Genomic DNA, 20,580 nt, shown 5'->3' with positions numbered 1-20,580 from the left:
TTCAAAACATCTTCCATTAATATTAAGAGGATACATTCATGACAGGAGGTTTGGTGTCCAAAACATGGAAGATTACAAAAAGAAACTAAAGCAAATAAAAACCTAAACTAAAACACCTCCTAGTTGATCCTCTGGTCTAAGCCTTCCAAAGGCAGCAGGGGCAAGCTCTCTGCCTCGAACATATTCATGGATCCAGAGTTGCGCATCCTTCTCACTATTCCCTTTTTAAGGAATATGTAAGGCAAGAGCCTGCCATATGGAAGACAGGTTACAACCCCTTGACGGGCAGCAGCCATGGAAACGGCTTCGACGAGCCCTTTGAAAATCATTAGGGGGAAGTTGATTTTCTTCCCACAAAGGGCACAGAGGATAAACTCCAAGTCTTCCACCATGATGCTATTTTGGTCATGGTTTCGTGGTTGAAAGTTACCCACGAGCAGTTGATGCCAAACCCTGATGACTTTGGCGCTGTAAGGATCGTTGTCCATAAGAGTCCTTAATAGAAGGTGAGTCGTCATGTTGAAGCTATTGTCATTAAAAGTTTCACCAGAATTATTACACCTCATCAAGTTAGAGATGGTAGAAGGAGTGATTCTGATTTGGGCACGTCGAACTTCAGAGACTATGGTAGTTCTGCCCTCTGGATCTATGCGTAAAGACGCAAACATCCAGAAATCAGCCAGCATGTTGGGATAAACTGGTCCCTCCAGGATTTCATAGTAGAAATCAAGTTCTTGATTGGCGAAGAGAGCACCAATGCTGATGAAGTTTTCAGCAAACTCTTCTTCAGAGAGTTTGAACTCCTTCTTTATGCAAGCTCTGATGTTGTTATAGGTAAGAGGTTGCGCCATGAAAAGAAGAAAAAGGTTAAAAAGGTTTGTTTTTTAGACTTTGTGTTTTTGAGAAACGGAGGAAGAGAAACAAAGTTTTGAGCAAAAGGTTTCAAGCAAGTGTGAAGAAAAAAGTGTGATGTTGAGCCTTTATATAGACCTGGGGCAATAGAAGAACGGTTCAATTTTTAATGATTGATTAGACTGCGTTTGGTATTCCAAAGAGGAGTTATGGCTTCTGCCGTTTCCCGCCCTTGGAAGTTGAGATGTAATCATGAGAAACCGGTGCACGCACGTCTTAAAAAAGACATTTTGAAGAAAGTGACGTCATCTCTTAAATGATGGTTACGGCTAGGGGAGTGGAAACGTCAAGTCTAGACTGAAAGGAGTGCGAAGGATAGTCAGGTCACGTGCTCATATTTATTAAGATTACTGTGACAATTAAATATATTTTGACAAGATTTGAAGAATTGCCAGAGTATTACTCATGATCATTTCAAAAATACAATAGAGTGTGGAAATTGGCAAACAAAAGGTTCACATATATATGTTCCTGATGGAATTCGATTACAAGACAAATCGATGTGCATTACAAAAAAGGGATTACAAAGTTCGAAAGGACTAATTAAAATCTCTAGGAAGAGTATCTTTTATCTTCGAATATTGAACCTCCCAGGAAGACATGCGAAGTTCAATCAAGGCACGTTGTTTCTTCAGTTCTTCAATTTCGGGAACTAGTTTTTGTGCAGCTTCGAAATGCTGGATTCCTAAACGCGCAACTTCAGTCAATTCCTGCTCACTGGACTGTTGAATTGTTGCCTTGCGAGATTCAGCCTCTTTTATCTTTTCTTCAAGCTGGACAATTTCCTGCTTCCAAGATTGGATATTTCGCTCACATTCATCATACTCTTTCTGGTTCTCTGAGCGTTTAAGCTTGAGAGCATCACCTTTCTTCGACGCATTAGTGGCAGCTTTCCAAGATGAACTATGAGAAGCCACCTTCGTAGTAAGTTGCTCTTCAATATTGCAACGTTGAAGAATGTTTGATTGAAGTTGTTCGATAAGGGAACTCAGCAAAACAATCACCTCAGAGACTTCTTTCAAAACCAGAAGTAGATCCACCTTTTTCAGAAGTTGATTCAAGCTATGATTTTTGGTAGGATCCTTGCTAAGAAGTTCGACGAGGTTGGTTTCGAATAACTTTTCCTTTATCTGATGGAGAAGGACAGAAGTATCCTCTTTATCACCAGACTCTGACTTGACAGCTGGAGAAGTTTCGAGCTCAGAAGGCGAAATGTTATCAATATCCATCATAGCCTTGAGGAAGCTGAGAGGATTAGTTTGTTTAAGCTGCTCCAATTCTGAAGGAGTAGGCTTTGCTGGGGCAGGGGTCGAAGTAGTTTCAGGAGAAACTATGGTTCCAAAAGGTGTGGTTTCATGGGGAACTACTGTGGCTAACTTAGAGGTTTCTTCCATGACATCTTGTTCAGATAAAGTGTCCTCACTGCCAGTTGGATGACCAGCTGCATTGTTGCTACCTGAACATTGTTGGTCTGCTTTTTCGCTCTTGTGGGTAGGTGGAGAATCATCAGTTGAATGGCTCCCTTCGACTGCTGTGTTAGGAATGATAGTCGCAAGAGGCTGAGCGTCTTCGATCACTGGTGAAAGCACATGATATTTACCTGCATGAAGTAATTGGAATATGTTATGGTAGGAAAGTTGCGAGAAATCTCTTCACCAAAAATAAACTGACGCAACTAACATGGTTTGGTTGTATTCTAAACTGGTCTTGGACAGTTGAATTAAATCATAAATGCCCTGTTGTTGCCAGAAAGAAGCCTTGTGTTTCTCTACTCTTGCCAACCAGGCATAGTACAGTTCAGGGTCTTTTGCTAAGGGAATTGACCTAAAAAATTTCACAAAATTGGTTACATAGTTTAACCTAATTTTCTCTAGGGCTGAAGGGGTTACAGTCGAAGTGTCTTCTGTATCATCAGGATTTGCTGAAATAGGACGGCCATCTTCATCTATCTTGTTCTTACTAACTAAAGGCCTAGTTTTATAGTAAGCAGGGAAGAATTTATTCAGAGAAGGGTTAGTTTCTCCTGGTAAAGGACCCATGAAGGCATGCGTTTTCCTAGAAAGTTCAAAAGGAATAATTACCTGAGAAGCGTAAATGGCGCGCACTTCCGCCGAATTTGGGTTTGGTATGCACTCTTGATCCCCCATCTATGTAGATTGTTGAAATTTCAAAGCTGGTTGAAGAACATTTGAGGAAGATGCCATGAGCAAGTTTGATTTTTGGAATGGGTTTGAATATAGTCAGGAATGTTCTTTTCTGTGGAGAAATAAGGAAATAAGAGGTGAAAGTTATGTGAAGGTGAAAGTTCTGGTATTTAAAGGTTTAACGGAAACCCTTTCAAATCTTTTGGGTAAAAGCCACTAGACACGCGGCAGGCGTTGATTTCATCCAACGGCGGTCAAATAGTTATTAGCTTTACTCCTAGTATATAGGAGTAATGATCAGGGAGTAAGACCAGAACGTGGGAATGTAAGTTATGAGTAGACATCTTTGAAAATGACAAGACGTTTTGGAAACAAAGTCATAAATGATTATGACGTGAGTCAATGATCTTGGAACTCTAAAACGAAATCTTGTTACAGCAAGAAACGCCTATTTCTCTTGTTTTTAGAAACAGGCATTTATTGGGGGCAATTTGTTAGCTGAAAATTTCGTTTAGAAAGAAATGTCCTTCGAAGGTTTGAAATTCGAAGGAGGTGGTTACTGATGACCATCTTTGAAGATAGAGAATGGCTACTGATGGCCATGCTTCGAGAATGATGTTTAAGTTGAAACAAAGATAGTGAGCATCGAAGCTAAATTTGAGAAGAATAGTCTTTAGGACTTAGACGTTTTTGCGAAATATGCGAAGTACTGAAGCTTAGCGTGTTTTCGTGGCGTTCTCGATTGTAATTATGTTGCCACACGTCGAAGGAGGATTCAGGCGGGATGATTTGAATTTCGAAACAGTTTATGTAACCGCACGAAGACAGATGGCATCCCTGGATTTTCTACGGGCAACGTGGCATTAGATTAGTGTAGGACCGTTAGGGTCGAAACTAGTATAAATAAGGGTCTTAATGTTAGGATTCCTGTGTGTTCATTTTGTACAAATCACTCACATATTGCTCAAGTATCAAGTGTTAAGAGAAAGAGTTCGCTGAGAAATGTACGTATGACACCAACACCAATTTAAATACATGTGTATTTTCCTTTATTCAAGTATCTTTCAATTCTACTACGTTTCATTTACTTTTTGTCATTTACATTCCTGCACCCTTTATTTTCATGTCATTTATCTTCAAAGCATTTTACTTTTCTGCACTTTAAGATTCCTGTACGTTTATAGTTTTTATCTTATGTTTTTATCTTTTAACTTACCATTCGCTTATGTTATATTTACGTGTATAACAAGGTGATTACTAATCTTTATTTGCTTGATCAAGTATTTCTTATTTCGAGACACACCAATCATAGACATAATTCGAATCATCATGAATAACAACCTATTTGACTATGTCCTAGGATCAATCTAGTCGATCCTGCGAGTAACCAAATCATATTTATTATAGTTTGGAAGACTAGCGGTTGTTTACCGGAAATCACCGTAAACAAATACATAGCGAAATCCACAGCAAAATATGAAACAAAATCCGCAGCATGGTTTTGGGAAAATGATGAATAGTAACACTTATCCTTGGTCTTGCACGCGTGGATGTATTCCGGGATCCCATTGGCCCGTCAAAACTCGCTAGTCTCTCTCTTCCTTTTCCAAGGCGCGTGGCACTCCCTTCATTGGATGGTCAAAGTCATAACCGTCTCCCTCCGTCTCCTATTGGCTAGCGCGCGACAGGGAGGTCCCCAGTTTGACTCTGTCATTGAATTACGTTTATATAATATATATTTATTTTGATTGTGTTCTTATTCAAATTAAACGCGCAGCATCACTAGCTGGGGAGAAGGAGAAGTTATTCCCAGGTCTTGGGTTCGAGCCCTAAGAAACACAAATTTTATTTTCATATTTCACTGAATTCTGATCCTGTGCACGCGGTCCTACGCATTCACGACGCACCCTCACTTCGAGGCCATTGGATGATTCTGAAGCCAGATATAACATACCAGGACTGAAGCTCCATCATGTACCCTCACAGGCTCAATACACCTGATCAGAGAGCTAAGTCCTTCTACATTTGTTTATTTTGTTTTATTTTTATTATTTGTTTCTTTTATTTTATTTTTATTATTACATGAATATATTTTGATTATTTTTTTTATTTTTTATTTTTATTATATCTTCATCAAAGTTTTTCATATAAACTTTTTAGTTTTTTTTTACAATAATTTCATAACTATTTATTTTAATCGAAAACTCGTTTTTTTATATCCTTTAATTTTTATTTGTTTATACGCTAATTAATTAAAATATTAGATTTAATCCTATAACTATTAGATTTTATTTTTTTATTTTTTTTGTTTATCTATCCGATCGAATTACAATAACCTTTTTTAGGGTTTGCTCAACCCCATTTGTTTATTTGCCTTTTGGGGGTAAAATAGGTTTGTACCATAGTTAACGAATTTTAAATGCACTAACACTTCTCTTCTTCATGTCAATTCTTTTCAGGGTTACTCCAGTATCCTCCGCCTACGCGCTCCACCAATTGAAAGCTAAGTTTTTTTAATTCTTTTCTTATTTAAATATTATTTTAATTCTAATTTTTCCCTTTTGCCCAAAATAAGGACCTGTTAATGAATCTCTCCTACACTTACCACTATCATTTTCTGTTTAATTCTCAGATGATCAGAGTCAATCAAGGTTCGAGGAAGATCAAGGGCGGAGATCAAGATAATTAAATAAATTAATTATATTTCTTATTTTCTGTTTTAATTCCCCCATCCCCGCAGGTGTTTATTGTAATAGCCTAGGCTTTAATTTCTGCCTTTAATTTCCGCTCATTTTAAATTGCGTGGTTAGTAATCTTAGGGAGTGCAAGCCTTTAACAGAATTAAATCACTAATTACAAGATAACAATATCTGAATTAATCACGTGATTGTGCCACACACACACCTTTAGGGTAATCCCTCTTGTTGCCTTTGTTGCCTGTTGCCTTATAAACATGTTGCCTCTAAGTATGCTAAATAGTCAAAGTCCCTCGATTCCGAGGATACCTAAAGCAATGTTGCCTTCAAAGTTATTGAAACTCCCTCGAAGTTGCCTCGGTAAAAATGTGATGATTGTCCCAATTGCTAAGGTATCCTCGCATGATGCCTTAACTGACTATTCTATCCTTCCCTTAGACTACATGTCCTATTTATGGAAAGGGACAGTCTTATGGCGAACAATTATTCTCGATGACCCTTAAACATTCAATTGAAAGACTTCCTGCCCTCTTATGGCATGGATAGATCCTTTCACTCGAAAGACTAAAAGAACAAACTTTTCTAGCTTAGGGTAGTTACTACTAATTGCTTGCTCTTTTCAAATTCAAATCAAAAATACTTTTCCCACTCATTTTTCAAATACTTTCAAAACAAGGCTACGCTTATTTACAAGCTAAAGTCCTTAAACGAATCTTTTCTTATTCACACCCTACTTTTCAAACAATTCAAACATTTTAAAAACAAAGTGAGCTAAGCAATTAAGAGCCCATGGAAAACCATGGATGCAAAGGGTGCCTTACACCTTCCCTTAGTATAACTTACCCCCCGAACTCAAAATCTTTCAAAGGTCTTTCCTGTTCTTTTAGCCTTTCCAATTGGATAAAATAAAAGTCGGTGACGACTCTTGCTATCCGCACATTTCGATAAAAAGTCAGTTCACCGTGTTACAACATGCAAAAGAAGAAAACTCTTGTGCCTGTCTATGTCAATTGTGAAATAATTTAAATTCAATCTAAAAAATTAGTCTATTAGTCAATGTTCACGATTTAAGAGTATGTCCTTATTAATCTAAGGTTGCTATGACGACAACTCTAGACACATGTCATATTAATAGCTAATCTAAAATTAATTCAAGACACATGTCATTTTTATCGCTACTCTAACATCAACCTTAATTCTATTTTTTCTTAAAGTAATTCTAGACTAATAATAATAATAATAATAATAATAATAATAATATTAATAATAATAATAATAACAACAACAATATAATCAATTACCACTTTTAAATATTTTTAATTTTGATTGAAAAATGCTAGGTCAAAAGATATAAAAAATATTTATGTGACTAAATTTTTAATAATAAATTATTTTATTAGTTGGTTGATCATTTTTTGAATTTCTTAAGTTTTAAAATTATAAAATTCAAATATATAATTTGAAGTTATTTAACAAATTTAATAAATGTTATTTTCTACATTTATTATATTATTTTTTAAATGTTAGTTTAAACAAAGATTTTAAATTTTTTAAAATTTACACAATAACAAAGCATATTAGTTAAATCTATTTGTCTCCTTTTAAAATATTAAAAAAACTATAAATTAATAAAATATTAACTCATAAATAACTATTTTTTAATGTTAATAATTTTTGTGTTAGATTCTTTTATATTCACTTTTATTGATTATTTGTATCATATTTTTTATTTTTATTTTGTAGTTTTTATGCAAGCCCAAAAGGAGGCACCTCCTAACATGCAATGCTTGGATAAGTTTCTTTTTCAAAGCATAGTTGCAAAACACAAAACATATCATTCCAAAAATGGAACCACCACAAAACATATCACTCCAAAAATGGTAACCCTAAATAATCAATTTTTTTTATTAAGATTAAAAATCGCATATGTAACACATTCATTATTAAATAAAAATATTCATTGTGAATTTATTTTTTTTCTTATTATTCAATCTCATATAGTTTGATAAAGAATCCGGCTACGAGGTTAAGGAGTGCCAATTGAGAGTTGTCTATGTGAACCCTCCTCGGCCGCGATCTCCCGTTCAAGAAGGATTTGATACGGATTTGAAAACTTCAGTTGAACATGTTAAACATGTTGAACAATCTGATACACCATTTGAGGTTACATATTATATATTCATAAGTCACATATCTTTTATATTTTTTCCCTCTATTTTTGTTTTTATTTTTTTCTCCATTTTATTGGGGTTGTAAAATATTTATTAAATAAAACTGTTCTATCATTAGGTACATCCTGAAAAGCTACAATTTCTTTGTAAGCCTCTAATCTTCAGCATTTTCTTTTTTTTTTTTGGTTTTGAGTTTCGTTTCTAAATTTTTCCCCTTGGTTTTGTGAAATAGTTGAACTGAGGAAGCAGATATCATGCTCTTTGCAATTGTCTAACAAGTCAGATAATTATGTGGCTTTCAAGGTTGTTAATTTATTTATTCTTCATGTTTCTTTTATCAAACTTTTTTTCGAATGCAAAATCCATGTCCTTATAGTGAACATGTCCTTATAAGTGGGGACAATCCTCACCCTACGAGTCGGTTTTGAGGGTTGAGTTAGACCCAACCACATTTCTTAACAATAATGCTACTATTTTACAGCATTATCTATTAAGTAGTTTTATATTAAAACAAAAATTTATTAGACAAAGCTTCAATTAGTCTTTGGATTACAACATTCAACAAATAATGTGTATAATAACAATAATTTAAAATAAATAATTTAACTCCTATTTACTTATAAAAAATTCATGTGTTTTATTATAAGTAGAAATTTTCATAAAAACTCAAACGAATTTTCACTTTTACTTTGTAGTTACCATGCAAGCTCAAGAAGAAACATCTCCTAACATGCAATGCAAAGATAAATTTCTAATTCAGAGCATAGTTGCAAAGATGGGAGCAACCACAGAAGATATTACTTCAGAAATGGTAACTTTGTTAATAATTTTTTTTATTATAGAGTTTAAAGAATCACAATATTATATGTGTCACATAAGATATATTGCATAATTGAATTGTTTTATTTTCTCATTACATGTAGTTTAATAAAAACTCGGGTTCTAAAATTGAAGAGTGCAAACTAAGAGTTATTTTTGTTGAACCTTCTCAACCATCATCTCGAATTCAAGAAGAATCGGTTGAATATTTATCTTCTCGCTCAGATCAGGTTTTTTTTTCATTTCATTTTTAAAATTGATTATTGATACATTTATTAGTTAAAATTGGTTATATACTTTTATTGATACATTTATTAATTAAAATTGGTTATTTACTTTTATTTTAAAGGTGTGTAAAATGGACTATAATATAGGCTTTAAAAATTGACTATTGAGTTGTGTTTCAGGCAGCTGCACTTATTTTAAAATTAATTGAGGAGAGGGATAGTGCTATTAAGCAAAATAAAAGACTGGAGCAAGAACTGGTATGACATTTATTCCTTAAATTGTGTATTAATATTGCATAAGATGATCTTCATTGTTATCCTATAATCCTAATAATTTGTTATTTTTTTATCATCAAGTTTATGATTTTTCTTGTCAGAATTGTTAAATGATTGGTGTAGAAGTTGACAATTGTCCCATAGTGTATAGTTTGTTACCAATGGTTCTATTGAAAAATTATTGATTTATTGAAATCTTGTCATGCATAGGAGTTTTTGAGGAGTAAAGCCAACAATGACGGTTATATAAAGCAGGCATGTCAATGATCTCTCGCCATGAAAAGAAGCCAACACCGACTATCATATACATACATCAGACATATTTATTATGGCTATTTTTGTTCTTTCTTTTTGGATTAATATGAAGAAGCCATAGATTTTTTTATATCAATTTCTTCCTTCTTTCTATTGTTTTAAATTAATTTCTTTTTTACAATTTTGCTCGGTTTATAATTTCATAGTATTTCTGAGGAAAAATATGTTATGGTTTTTTAATTTTGATTTCTCATCTTTCACCACTATGCCACACACACGCACACCTTTGTAAGTTTATTTTAATGAAGCGATGAAAAATATTAACCATATGAATATTATATTATTTAAATGATCAATTAAATATAAAATAATTTTAATCCTATGGGTTGGTGTAGTGATTAAGGCTAGAGTCTTGAGAGTGGGTTTTTTTCAAGGTCTGATCTCAAGTTCTCAATGTTTTACTCTGACTTTAAATGGAACCTTCAAAAAATAGACGGTGAGATTAATCCCGTTGAATTACTTTATCGCAATCCGAGTAACAAGATTTAAAAAAAAAAAATTAACCCTTTTGCTAATAGGATATACTATAAAATTACCTTAAAGAAAAAATTGTTATAGATATCTAGCTATTTGATATTAGGCCCGTTTGTTTTGGCTTTTTTTAAAAAGGGTTAATACTACTTTACCCCCTGACATATAGGCGAGATTCGGTTTACCTCCCTCTAAAAAAAAAACTTATCGGACAAACCTTGCAAAATAAAGATTCCATCAAATTTGACCCTGATCAGTTTTTTTGGCCAAGATTCTTAGAATCTTGCCTACATGGCATTTTTGGTAGTGCTGACTGTACAGCACATTGCTTATGTCAGCACTGCCACGTGGAATTTATTTTTTTTAAAATTTTTTTTTTTGAAAAATTTTTTTATTAATTTTTTTGGCAAAATACCCTTTTTAGTCCTTTAACTTTATCTCGGGGTCCATTTTAGTCCCTTAATTTTTAAAAAGACCAATATAGTCTTTTATATCTTCTAAGAGAGTCATTTATGTCCTTTCCGTCTGAATTTTACAAACGGCGTCAATTTTTGTATGTGTGGCATATGATGTGGCGTATCTGACATATGACGTGGCATATCTCCATCACCAAGGTTATATAAAATTCTAAAAAAATTCCACAATATTGCTTCAGCCTGGAATCGAACCAAGCACACTCTCATCACATACAACACAAATTACCACCAGGCCACTTAAAAAGACCAATATAGTCCTTTATATCTTCTAAGAGAGTCATTTATGTCCTTTCCGTCTGAATTTTACAAACGGCGTCAATTTTTGTATGTGTGGCATATGATGTGGCGTATCTGACATATGACGTGGCATATCTCCATCACCAAGGTTATATAAAATTCTAAAAAAATTCCACAATATTGCTTCAGCCTGGAATCGAACCAAGCACACTCTCATCACATACAACACGAATTACCACCAGGCCACTTAACCAACGTTGTGTAGATTTACAAGTCATACATATTTATACTTGTATTATCTCTGAACATGTACATTTGAATACTCATCACTTTATCCAACACTTCTTAATGCTTTCATGGCTGGTACGCAATTCCACCAATCCATATCCGTATCCCCAGAAATCATGCAACAAGGCACATACTGGAGACGCAATCCATATCCATGGCCTCTTAATGCTTTCATGATTGGTACGCAATTTTTCAATCCATATCCATGACCTCTTAATATTTTCATGGCTGGTATGCAATTTTTTATGTTATATTTTGCTTCTGTTGGAATTAGACTCTCAAAACTTTGAGTAATTCCTTATCGTTAAAGATGACAATGAAGAAAAATAAGAACAAAAGTAGGATTAGGGTTTGCGGAAATTAAAAGAGAAGAAGAAAGTATTTTCTGCAGAGTTCCTCTCTGCCCACAAACTGTGGAAATTCTGTTATTCACTTGCAACTGCAACTTCTGTGAATACAAGATTAATGACTTGATTACAAATAATGAGGGTTACTCCCTATTTATAGATTTAGGTTGGCTTTCTCCTTAAACCAAGGCCCAAAACTATAAAAGCCCAAAATACCTATTTTGGAACTAAATCAAATCTAATCTATTTTAAATCTAAATCAAATCTATCTAAATTTAAAACAAACTTATGTGTAACAAACTGTTACACACTTCGACACACCTTGTGTTCGAGTAACAACCTGCCTCGACACAAGGAATTACAAATTAACACACCACCTAATTCATTGTGTCTAAGCTATCCACATTCATCATAGCTCTTAGTCTTCTGAAAATTTCGACCAGCACTCCCTTCGTCATGATATCTGCAATCTGATTCTCAGTTCTGCAGTGTTCCAAATTCATCTTTCCTTTAGCTACCTGCTCTCGAAGATAATGGAACCTCATTTCGATGTGCTTGCTTCGACCATGTGCTATCGGGTTCTTCGCCAGATTGATAGCTGACATGCTGTCGATCTTCATGGTAATTGCTCCATGATCTTTACCTGTTATCTCTTCGACCAAGTTCACCATCCATGTTGCTTGACATGCACAAAGAGAAGCAGCTATGTACTCTGCTTCGCACGATGATAGTGCCACTACCGGTTCCTTTCTCGAACTCCAAGCAACTGGTGCACCACCTAGCATAAACACATATCCTACTGTGGATTTTCGATCCTCAGCATCACTACACCAACTCGAGTCGGTGTAACCCACTAATTTGCATTCTTTTCCCTTATCAACTGCAGGAAACAGAATGCCATAGTCGAGAGTTCCTTTCAGATACCTCAGTATCCTCTTCGCCGCTGCTAGGTGCGATACCTTTGGCTTCTGCATGAATCTACTTATCATACCTACACTGTATGCTAAGTCAGGCCTTGTGCGACAAAGGTATCTCAATGACCCAATAAGTCTTCTGTATTGGGTTGGGTCGACATCTTCTTCATCTGGGTTCTTCGACAATTGCAATCTTGTTTCAGCAGGTGTCGAAGTCGAATTGCATTCTTCCATCTCAAATCTCTTGAGAATTTCACTTGCATATCTTCTTTGATGCATCATCAATCCTCTACTACTCTTGTGGAATTCAATGCCAAGGAAGTATGAAATTTCGCCCAAATATGACATTTCAAATTCCTTGCTGAGATCACCTTTAAAGCCTTCGATCTCTTTCTTGCAGCTACCTGTTATCAACAAGTCATCGACATAGAGACATAGTATAAGCAATTGACTCTTGCTTCTTCTTACATATACCCCATGTTCAGTTGTGCACTTCACAAATTCTTTCTCCCTTAGGAAACTGTCAATCTTCTTATTCCAAGCTCTTGGAGCTTGCTTCAGCCCATACAGTGCTTTATGCAGTCTGTACACTTTTCTCTCTTCTTCATGTTTCACAAACCCAGCTGGTTGTGCAACATAGACTTCTTCGTCCAAGGGTCCATTCAGGAATGCACATTTAACGTCCATCTGACACATGTTCCAATTGTTCATGTTCGCCAGACCAACAACCAACCTGATCGTTTCGATCCTGGAAACAGGTGCAAAGACCTCATCGAAGTCAATTCCTTCCTTCTGAAGAAATCCTTTTGCCACAAGTCTTGCCTTGTATCGAGTCACTTCACCTTTGGGATTACACTTCACCTTGTATACCCACTTCACATCAATTGTCTTCTTGCCTTGAGGCAATTCGACAAGTGACCAAGTATTGTTGTCTTCGATGGACTTCAATTCTTCATTCATAGCTTTCACCCACTTCGAATCCTTCAATGCCTCAGTTGCATTGACAGGTTCGACATCTGCGTAGAAAGCGTAATGTACCAGCTCACCTTCATCATTGACTACATCATCTAATGTAATCACACATTCTTGCAACCTTGCAGGCATGTATCTTGTTCTCTGAGGTCTGCCTGAGCCTGCATCACCTCTGACTTCTTCTTGTCGAACTTCTTCTCTTTCGACTTCAGTAGCTGGTTCGTCATAAAGAATTCTCACTGAATCCTTCTTGACATTTTCATTCCAATCCCATTCTTTAAGCTCATCTATGATCACGTCCCTTCTGATCACTACTTGCTTGTTCACTGGGTCGAACAACTTGTATCCTTCAGTCGAATGATATCCTATAAGTATCATTTGACTCGACTTGTCATCAAGTTTTCTTCTCAACTGATCTGGCACATGTCTATGTGCTATAGATCCAAATACCTTTAGATGACTCAAGCTAGGCTTCACACCAGACCAACATTCTTCTGGAGTAATTCCTTCTAGCTTCTTTGTCGGACATCTGTTTAGAATGTATGTTGCAATCGACACTGCTTCTCCCCAAAATTCTTTAGGTAAATGCTTGCCTTTTAACATACTTCTTACCATATTCATGATGGTTCGATTCTTCCTTTCTGCAGTTCCATTCTGTTGTGGAGTGTAGGGTGGCACCACCTCATGCACAATCCCTTCTTTCTCACATAACATGTCGAAGTTTTTCGACACATATTCTCCACCACCATCAGTTCTCAAAACCTTGAGCTTTCGACCACTTTGTCTTTCGACCATAGATTTAAACTTGGCAAATACCTCGATCACTTCACTTTTCTTCTTGATCAGGTAAGTCCACAGTTTTCGACTAAAATCATCTCTGAATGTAACAAAGTATTTGTTACCTCCATTCGAATCCACCTGGATAGGACCACATACATCAGAGTATATGATTTCGAGAATAGCCTTCGACTTACTTCCTGCATCCTTGCTGAAGCTATTCTTGTGCTGCTTCGCCTGCACACATTCCTCACATACCTCCTTTGGAATGTTGATTTCTGGCAGTCCTGAAACCATATTCTTTCTTTTCAACTCTCTGATGTCATTGAAGTTGAGATGGCCTAGTCGATAGTGCCATATCCATTCATCTCTGCTAGCTGCAGTTGCAAGGCACTCGTGCTCCATCACATTGAGTTCGATCTTGAAGGTTCTATTCTGTGACATAGGAGCCTTCAAGATTAACCTCCCATTTGCATCGACAACTCTCATCATCTTGTCTTCGATCGAAACTTTGTAATTCTTTTCGACCAACTGCACGATGTTGAGTAAGTTACTCTTCATGCCTGGTATGTACAACACATTGGAAATTACTGACCTCTTTCCGTCTTTCCTCGTAATCATTACATCACCAATACCTTCAGCTGCTAAAGTATTGTTATTTGCAAATTTCACCATATTTTTCATCGAGGGTCTTATGTTGACAAACCAGTCTTTTCTTCCAGACATGTGTGATGAGCATCCTGAATCCAAGTACCATTGGTCCTTGAATTTATCTTCATCTTTTGTTGTGACCATCAACAACATCTCTTCTTCTTCTTATTTTGCAAGCTTTGCATCACTTTCTTGACTTTTATTCTTTTCTGGACAAATTGTTGAATAGTGACCATACTTCTGACAGTTGAAACATTGAATGTGACTCTTGTCAGGCTTTCGACCACCACCTCTTCCTCTACCTGTAGCACCACCTCTTTGGTTGCCTTGGTAAGAGGGCTTTCTTTGATTCGACCAATTTCCTTGCTGATTTCGACCAGTCGAATTGTTGTAGCCACCTCTACCTTTATTTCCAGTCCAGCTTCCTTTGCCTTTCTTTTCGTTTGCTGACTGAGCCTGCAGAGCCACATCGCTCTTCGACTTGCCTGCAGCTCTTTCAGCCATTCTTTGTTCATGAGATTCAATTGTCCCTTGAAGCTCTTCTTTTGTCAATTTCGACAAGTTCTTCGACTCTTCTATGGCTACCACGATGTGGTCGAACATAGGAGCCAAAGATCTCAAAATCTTTGAGACAACAACACTTGTTGTTAATACTTCTCCACATATCTTGATTTGATTCACTAGTTTCGTAATCCTAGTGAAGAAATCAGTTATGCTTTCGCTATCTTCCATCTGAAGCAATTCATATGTTCTCTTGTGAGTTTGTAACCTCACCTCTTTCACCTTTTCTGCACCTCCAAAAGATTTTTCAAGAATCTCCCAAGCTTCTTTTGAAGATTCTATATCACTAACCTTTTCAAAATTATTTGGACTCAGACATTGATGGATTATAAAGAGAGCTTTATAATCTTTCTTCTTCAATTCTTTATAAGCAGCCTTTTCTTCCTCCTTCGCACCTTCTGCAAGCGGTTCTACCCCTTCTTTTACAAGATCCCAAAGATCTTGACAACAGAATACAACCTTCATCTGCTTGCACCAATTCTCATAGTTATCTCCTTTCAGAATTGGTAGTGTTGCTGGAAAATGCCCATTCGGATGATTCATTGCCATCGCCATTCTTCTTGCCTTGAATCGATTAACCGGAGCTCTAGATACCAGATGTTGGAATTAGACTCTCAAACCTTTGAGTAATTCCTTATCGTTAAAGATGACAATGAAGAAAAATAAGAACAAAAGTAGGATTAGGGTTTGCGGAAATTAAAAGAGAAGAAGAAAGTATTTTCTGCAGAGTTCCTCTCTGCCCACAAACTGTGGAAATTCTGTTATTCACTTGCAACTGCAACTTCTGTGAATACAAGATTAATGACTTGATTACAAATAATGAGGGTTACTCCCTATTTATAGATTTAGGTTGGCTTTCTCCTTAAACCAAGGCCCAAAACTATAAAATCCCAAAATACCTATTTTGGAACTAAATCAAATCTAATCTATTTTAAATCTAAATCAAATCTATCTAAATTTAAAACAAACTTATGTGTAACAAACTGTTACACACTTCGACACACCTTGTGTTCGAGTAACAACCTGCCTCGACACAAGGAATTACAAATTAACAGCTTCCTCATGCTTCTCACTTCAGGCTCATTAATTCAATTCAATTCAACTTAATGGATCATTCTTTTTCTATAAGAATATTTCTGGTTTAAAATTTTTAACCGACAAAAACAGGAGATAGAATACTTAACTAATTAAAGTTTATTATTCTTGTTAAATTTTAAAAACTAGAATCATAGAAATCATGGGACATGTATAAGACAAGGATTGTACATAATTACTTCTACTTTATTTGCCATAGTTAAGAGAGAGTTGATAGCAGCAACCACGTCTTTATCATCACTCTCAATAATTAAATGAGGAACACCATTGTAATAAAAAAAATGAGGAACACCATTGAATGAGCAATTTGCAATGGACAAAACAAATTAAACATTCTTCCAGCACCTTTTTATTTCATGCACACTGAATAATCATCATCCTTGTAATCATTTGTGAAAACACACAAGTATAGTACTCTATAGCTAATAGCTTAGTGTACTGCTACTTCAAATCTCATAATAATGATAATCAAAATTTGACATAGAAATTAACATTGATCAATAAAATTAACATACTTGATGGTAAAATTATTATTGAAATAGATCATATATAGAGATAGAAAGAGTGTTACGTTGAGTCTTTAGGATCTTGGAGGTGGGAAGAATTGCGTACCAGATAAAGTGATGAGTATTCAAATGGACTATTTATAGATAATATAAGTATAGATATATTTGATTTGTAAGTTGAAACAAAGTTGGTTAAGTGGCCTAGCGTATCTCCATTTGTAAGCGAGTATACTGTTCCGTTTTCGAATCTTGGTTGAGGAAAATATTTTGTAATTTTTTAGGATTTTATATGACTTGGTGATGGAGATATGCCACGTCATATGTCAAGTACACCACGTCATATGCCACACATACAAAAATTGACGCCGTTTGAAAAAATCAGACGGAAAGGACATAAATGACTCTCTTAGAAGATATAAGGGGCTACATTGGTCTTTTTAAAAATTAAGGGACTAAAATGGACCCCGAGGTAAAGTTAAGGGACTAAAAAGGGTATTTTGCCTTTTTTTTTTAATAAAAATTTAATATTTTTTTATTAATTTTGTTGATTTTTTAAAATTTTGTTTTTTAAATAAAATTAATATTTTTTTTACGTTTTTATTATATATAAATTATAAAAAAATTGAAAAAGAATTATAAAAAATTGGAAAAATTAAAAAAAATTTACGTTTTTACGTTTTTATTAATTTTTTTTAAATTTTTTTTCCAAAATTGTTTTACTGTTTTTTTTTTATTTTTATTATATATAAATTCGCAGGTATTTTCAAATCCGTAGGTAAATCCACAGGTATTGTCAAATTCGCAGGTAAACCCGCATGTATTTTTAAAGGTAAATCCGCATGTAATTTTAAATTCGTAGGTAAATCCGCAGGTATTGTCAAATCCGTAGGTAAATCCGTAGGTATTTTTAAATCCGTAGGTAAATCCGCAGGTATTGTCAAATTCGTAGGTAAATCCGCAGGTAAATTCGCAGGTATTGTCAAATTCGCAGGTATTTTTAAAGGTAAATCCCCAGGTATTGTCAAATTCGTAGGTAAATCCGCAGGTATTTTTAAATCCGTACGTAAATCCGCAGGTACTGTCAAATATTTTTTAAAAACGTAAAAAAATATTAATTTTTTTTTTAAAAAAAATATTAATTTGATGGAATCTTTATTTTGCAAGGTTTGTCCGATAAGTTTTTTTTAGAGGGGGCTAAACCGAATCTCGTGGCAGTGCTGACTGTGCTGACATTGCTTATGTGTTGTACAGTCAGCACTACCAAAATTGCCATGTAGGCAAGATTCTAAGAATCTTGGCCAAAAAAACTGATCAGGGTCAAATTTGATGGAATCTTTATTTTGCAAGGTTTGTCCGATAAGTTTTTTTTAGAGGGGGCTAAACCGAATCTCGCCTATATGGCAGAGGGGTAAAGTAGTATTAACCCTTTATTTATTAGACACACGAGATTTTAGTTAAAATTCATAAACAACGAACCAAAACTCTTATGCCTTACAAAGGATCTTCTTGGTTTATACTTTTTATATATCTTTCCTTAGCCTAACATTATGCTACATGATTATTACGAAATTAGGATAATACAGTCATTTTTAAAAAATCATACTTGAAAGACATGTAGCGGATATTGTAGTCGTCAGAATCAGTCTCCCCACTAGCTTCGTCATCAGAATCCTCTGTAGATGCTTAGTTAGGAAGTGGAGTAAACCATTCACTTTTTAGAGATTAGAAAGTTGAGCCCTCTTGCGCACATTATCGCAGGCAGTAACATCTATTGTACCCACTGCAAGTAAAATTGTTGTTCACTGTGTGGCATGATAAAACTATGTTGGTTCACACTATTATCTAAAACGGTAGTTAATTTGATCATCATTCCAAAATGATGAGACCCACCACCAACAATAGGAATGGCGACCAAGAAGGCATATTAGAGATGCAATCCATTATGGAAGAGTTATGTCGCCACAACAAAATAATAGGAATGGCGACCAAGAAGGCATATTAGAGATGCAATCCATTATGGAAGAGTTATGTCGCCACAACAAAATAAGACATAATTGTCATACCCCAAATTTGTCCTACCCCTTTAACTTTTATCTGGCTTATGCTTATGTGTTTTATAATCTCATGTACATATCTCCCATTAGGTCATATAACACATCATACATTCATTAACCAATAAAATTGACATTGGGATCAAGGATCTTGAATTTTTAAAGGTTCATAGTGCTTTTGAGGTGTACATATCAAATAACATTGATTCATCGAGTGCTCCTTAGAGCACTGAATTATGGAAGTAGGGTCTGGATTCATGGTTATGTATACTTCAAGACAAGCCTTTCCTTTATGCTTCAAATATTATCTTCAATGAGAAACTTTGTCAAGGCAAAAGAAGATTTATTGATTAATTTGCAAAATGTAGGTCAAGGTGCAAAGATGCGGTTAGCAAGTGTGGTTTGAAAAAGGTTTGGATTGAAGCCAATATTTCATTGAGATTGTAAGATCGCCCTTATTATTCAAGATTGGATCAAAGGTCATATTGGAATTTTCATTCATGATATTCATTCAAGATAACAGGAAAGTTAAATCCAAATGAGGGAAATGAGTCCATTACTTGAAAAGTCAATTACAAGTCGACATGATTACACATAAAAGAAAGAGAGAAAGATTACAAGAAACTGTCACATTTTGACCTAAGTTGACTTTTTGGTCAAACAGTTGACCAAAGTCAACGCATCAATCCTATGCTTCTCTTCAGGTTTCCATGAATGCCAAGGTGATCTCATGCTATATCATAGACCTGCATCAAGTCACCACCTAAATACCACCATCCTGCATAGCTAGATGCAAACATCACCAGTACAGCATCCCCACCACTGTTATCCAAATCCAAAATCACATCTAACACAAAAAGAACTATTCGCATTCAAGACAAAACAAAATTCAGCCAAAACAAAATTCAGCCATACAGGTTCATATTGATTCAAAGAAAAGACAAGTTAAGTTCAAGTTTGAATTAGCAATACAAGCATCAAGGCCTAATCCAATTACCGACGCCTGCCCAAAAACAAAACTAACAAGATTGATTCAATAGTTCAGTTCCTAACAGTTCCATACCAAATACAACAAACCTACATCACTTCCACTCAAACTGATTTCCAACAGCAGTCATGCAATTAACAAGTTTGCATTCTAACAAAAAACTAGCTTTCGCATAACCTACACAAATTAATTCAAAGCAAAGAAGGAAATGGATGAGTTCCAGGTTCACAACATGTGGGAACCAAAGCCTTTTGCCATGCTATTCCATCTCACACTCAAGTTTTCTTCGCAACCGGTTCGTTCATCTTCATCAACACAATACACCTTCGTTTAATCTTCAACCTGCAATCGGATCCATGTCCTTCATTCAGCTGCACATCACCGATCAACATCGACCAGTCACATGCTTGTGGACTCAACAACTTTCTTCATCAAATTCTGCAGCAAAACAATGACAAACCGAAAAAAACCCCAAAGTATCAGAGTCCAAACAATTGAAAATTGAAAGAGGAAAACTGGACATAAACAATACATACATATACTGCAATCCAAGACAAATACACAAACACAGTACATAACCAAAACCAATCACACAAGCAAGGTTAATTCAGAGCTAAAATATGTATGCCATATCAACAAGTTCCTATCAACTAACAGCATATAACCAGTTTTTTCATTTTTGATTC

At 35.3% G+C, this 20,580-nt stretch overlaps 1 protein-coding gene across 1 annotated transcript; it reads left to right on the top strand.

Annotated features, from left to right (window-relative positions):
- The first annotated feature begins 3,006 nt into the window (after positions 1-3,006).
- On the top strand, positions 3,007-9,512 carry LOC131604372 (vesicle-associated protein 1-2-like). The gene is made up of 8 exons (XM_058876817.1): positions 3,007-3,037; positions 7,496-7,632; positions 7,754-7,915; positions 8,042-8,069; positions 8,619-8,734; positions 8,847-8,972; positions 9,150-9,227; positions 9,456-9,512. Exons 1-8 carry the CDS (start codon positions 3,007-3,009, stop codon positions 9,510-9,512), a joined length of 735 nt encoding a protein of 244 aa, XP_058732800.1.
- Positions 9,513-20,580: the final 11,068 nt, after the last annotated feature.

The sequence above is a fragment of the Vicia villosa genome, linkage group LG5, assembly GCF_029867415.1.
Source record: "Vicia villosa cultivar HV-30 ecotype Madison, WI linkage group LG5, Vvil1.0, whole genome shotgun sequence".
NCBI classification, from domain to species: domain Eukaryota; kingdom Viridiplantae; phylum Streptophyta; class Magnoliopsida; order Fabales; family Fabaceae; genus Vicia; species Vicia villosa.
The sequence above is the reverse complement of the archived record's forward strand: the minus strand, read 5'-3'. Positions and strand labels throughout refer to the sequence as shown.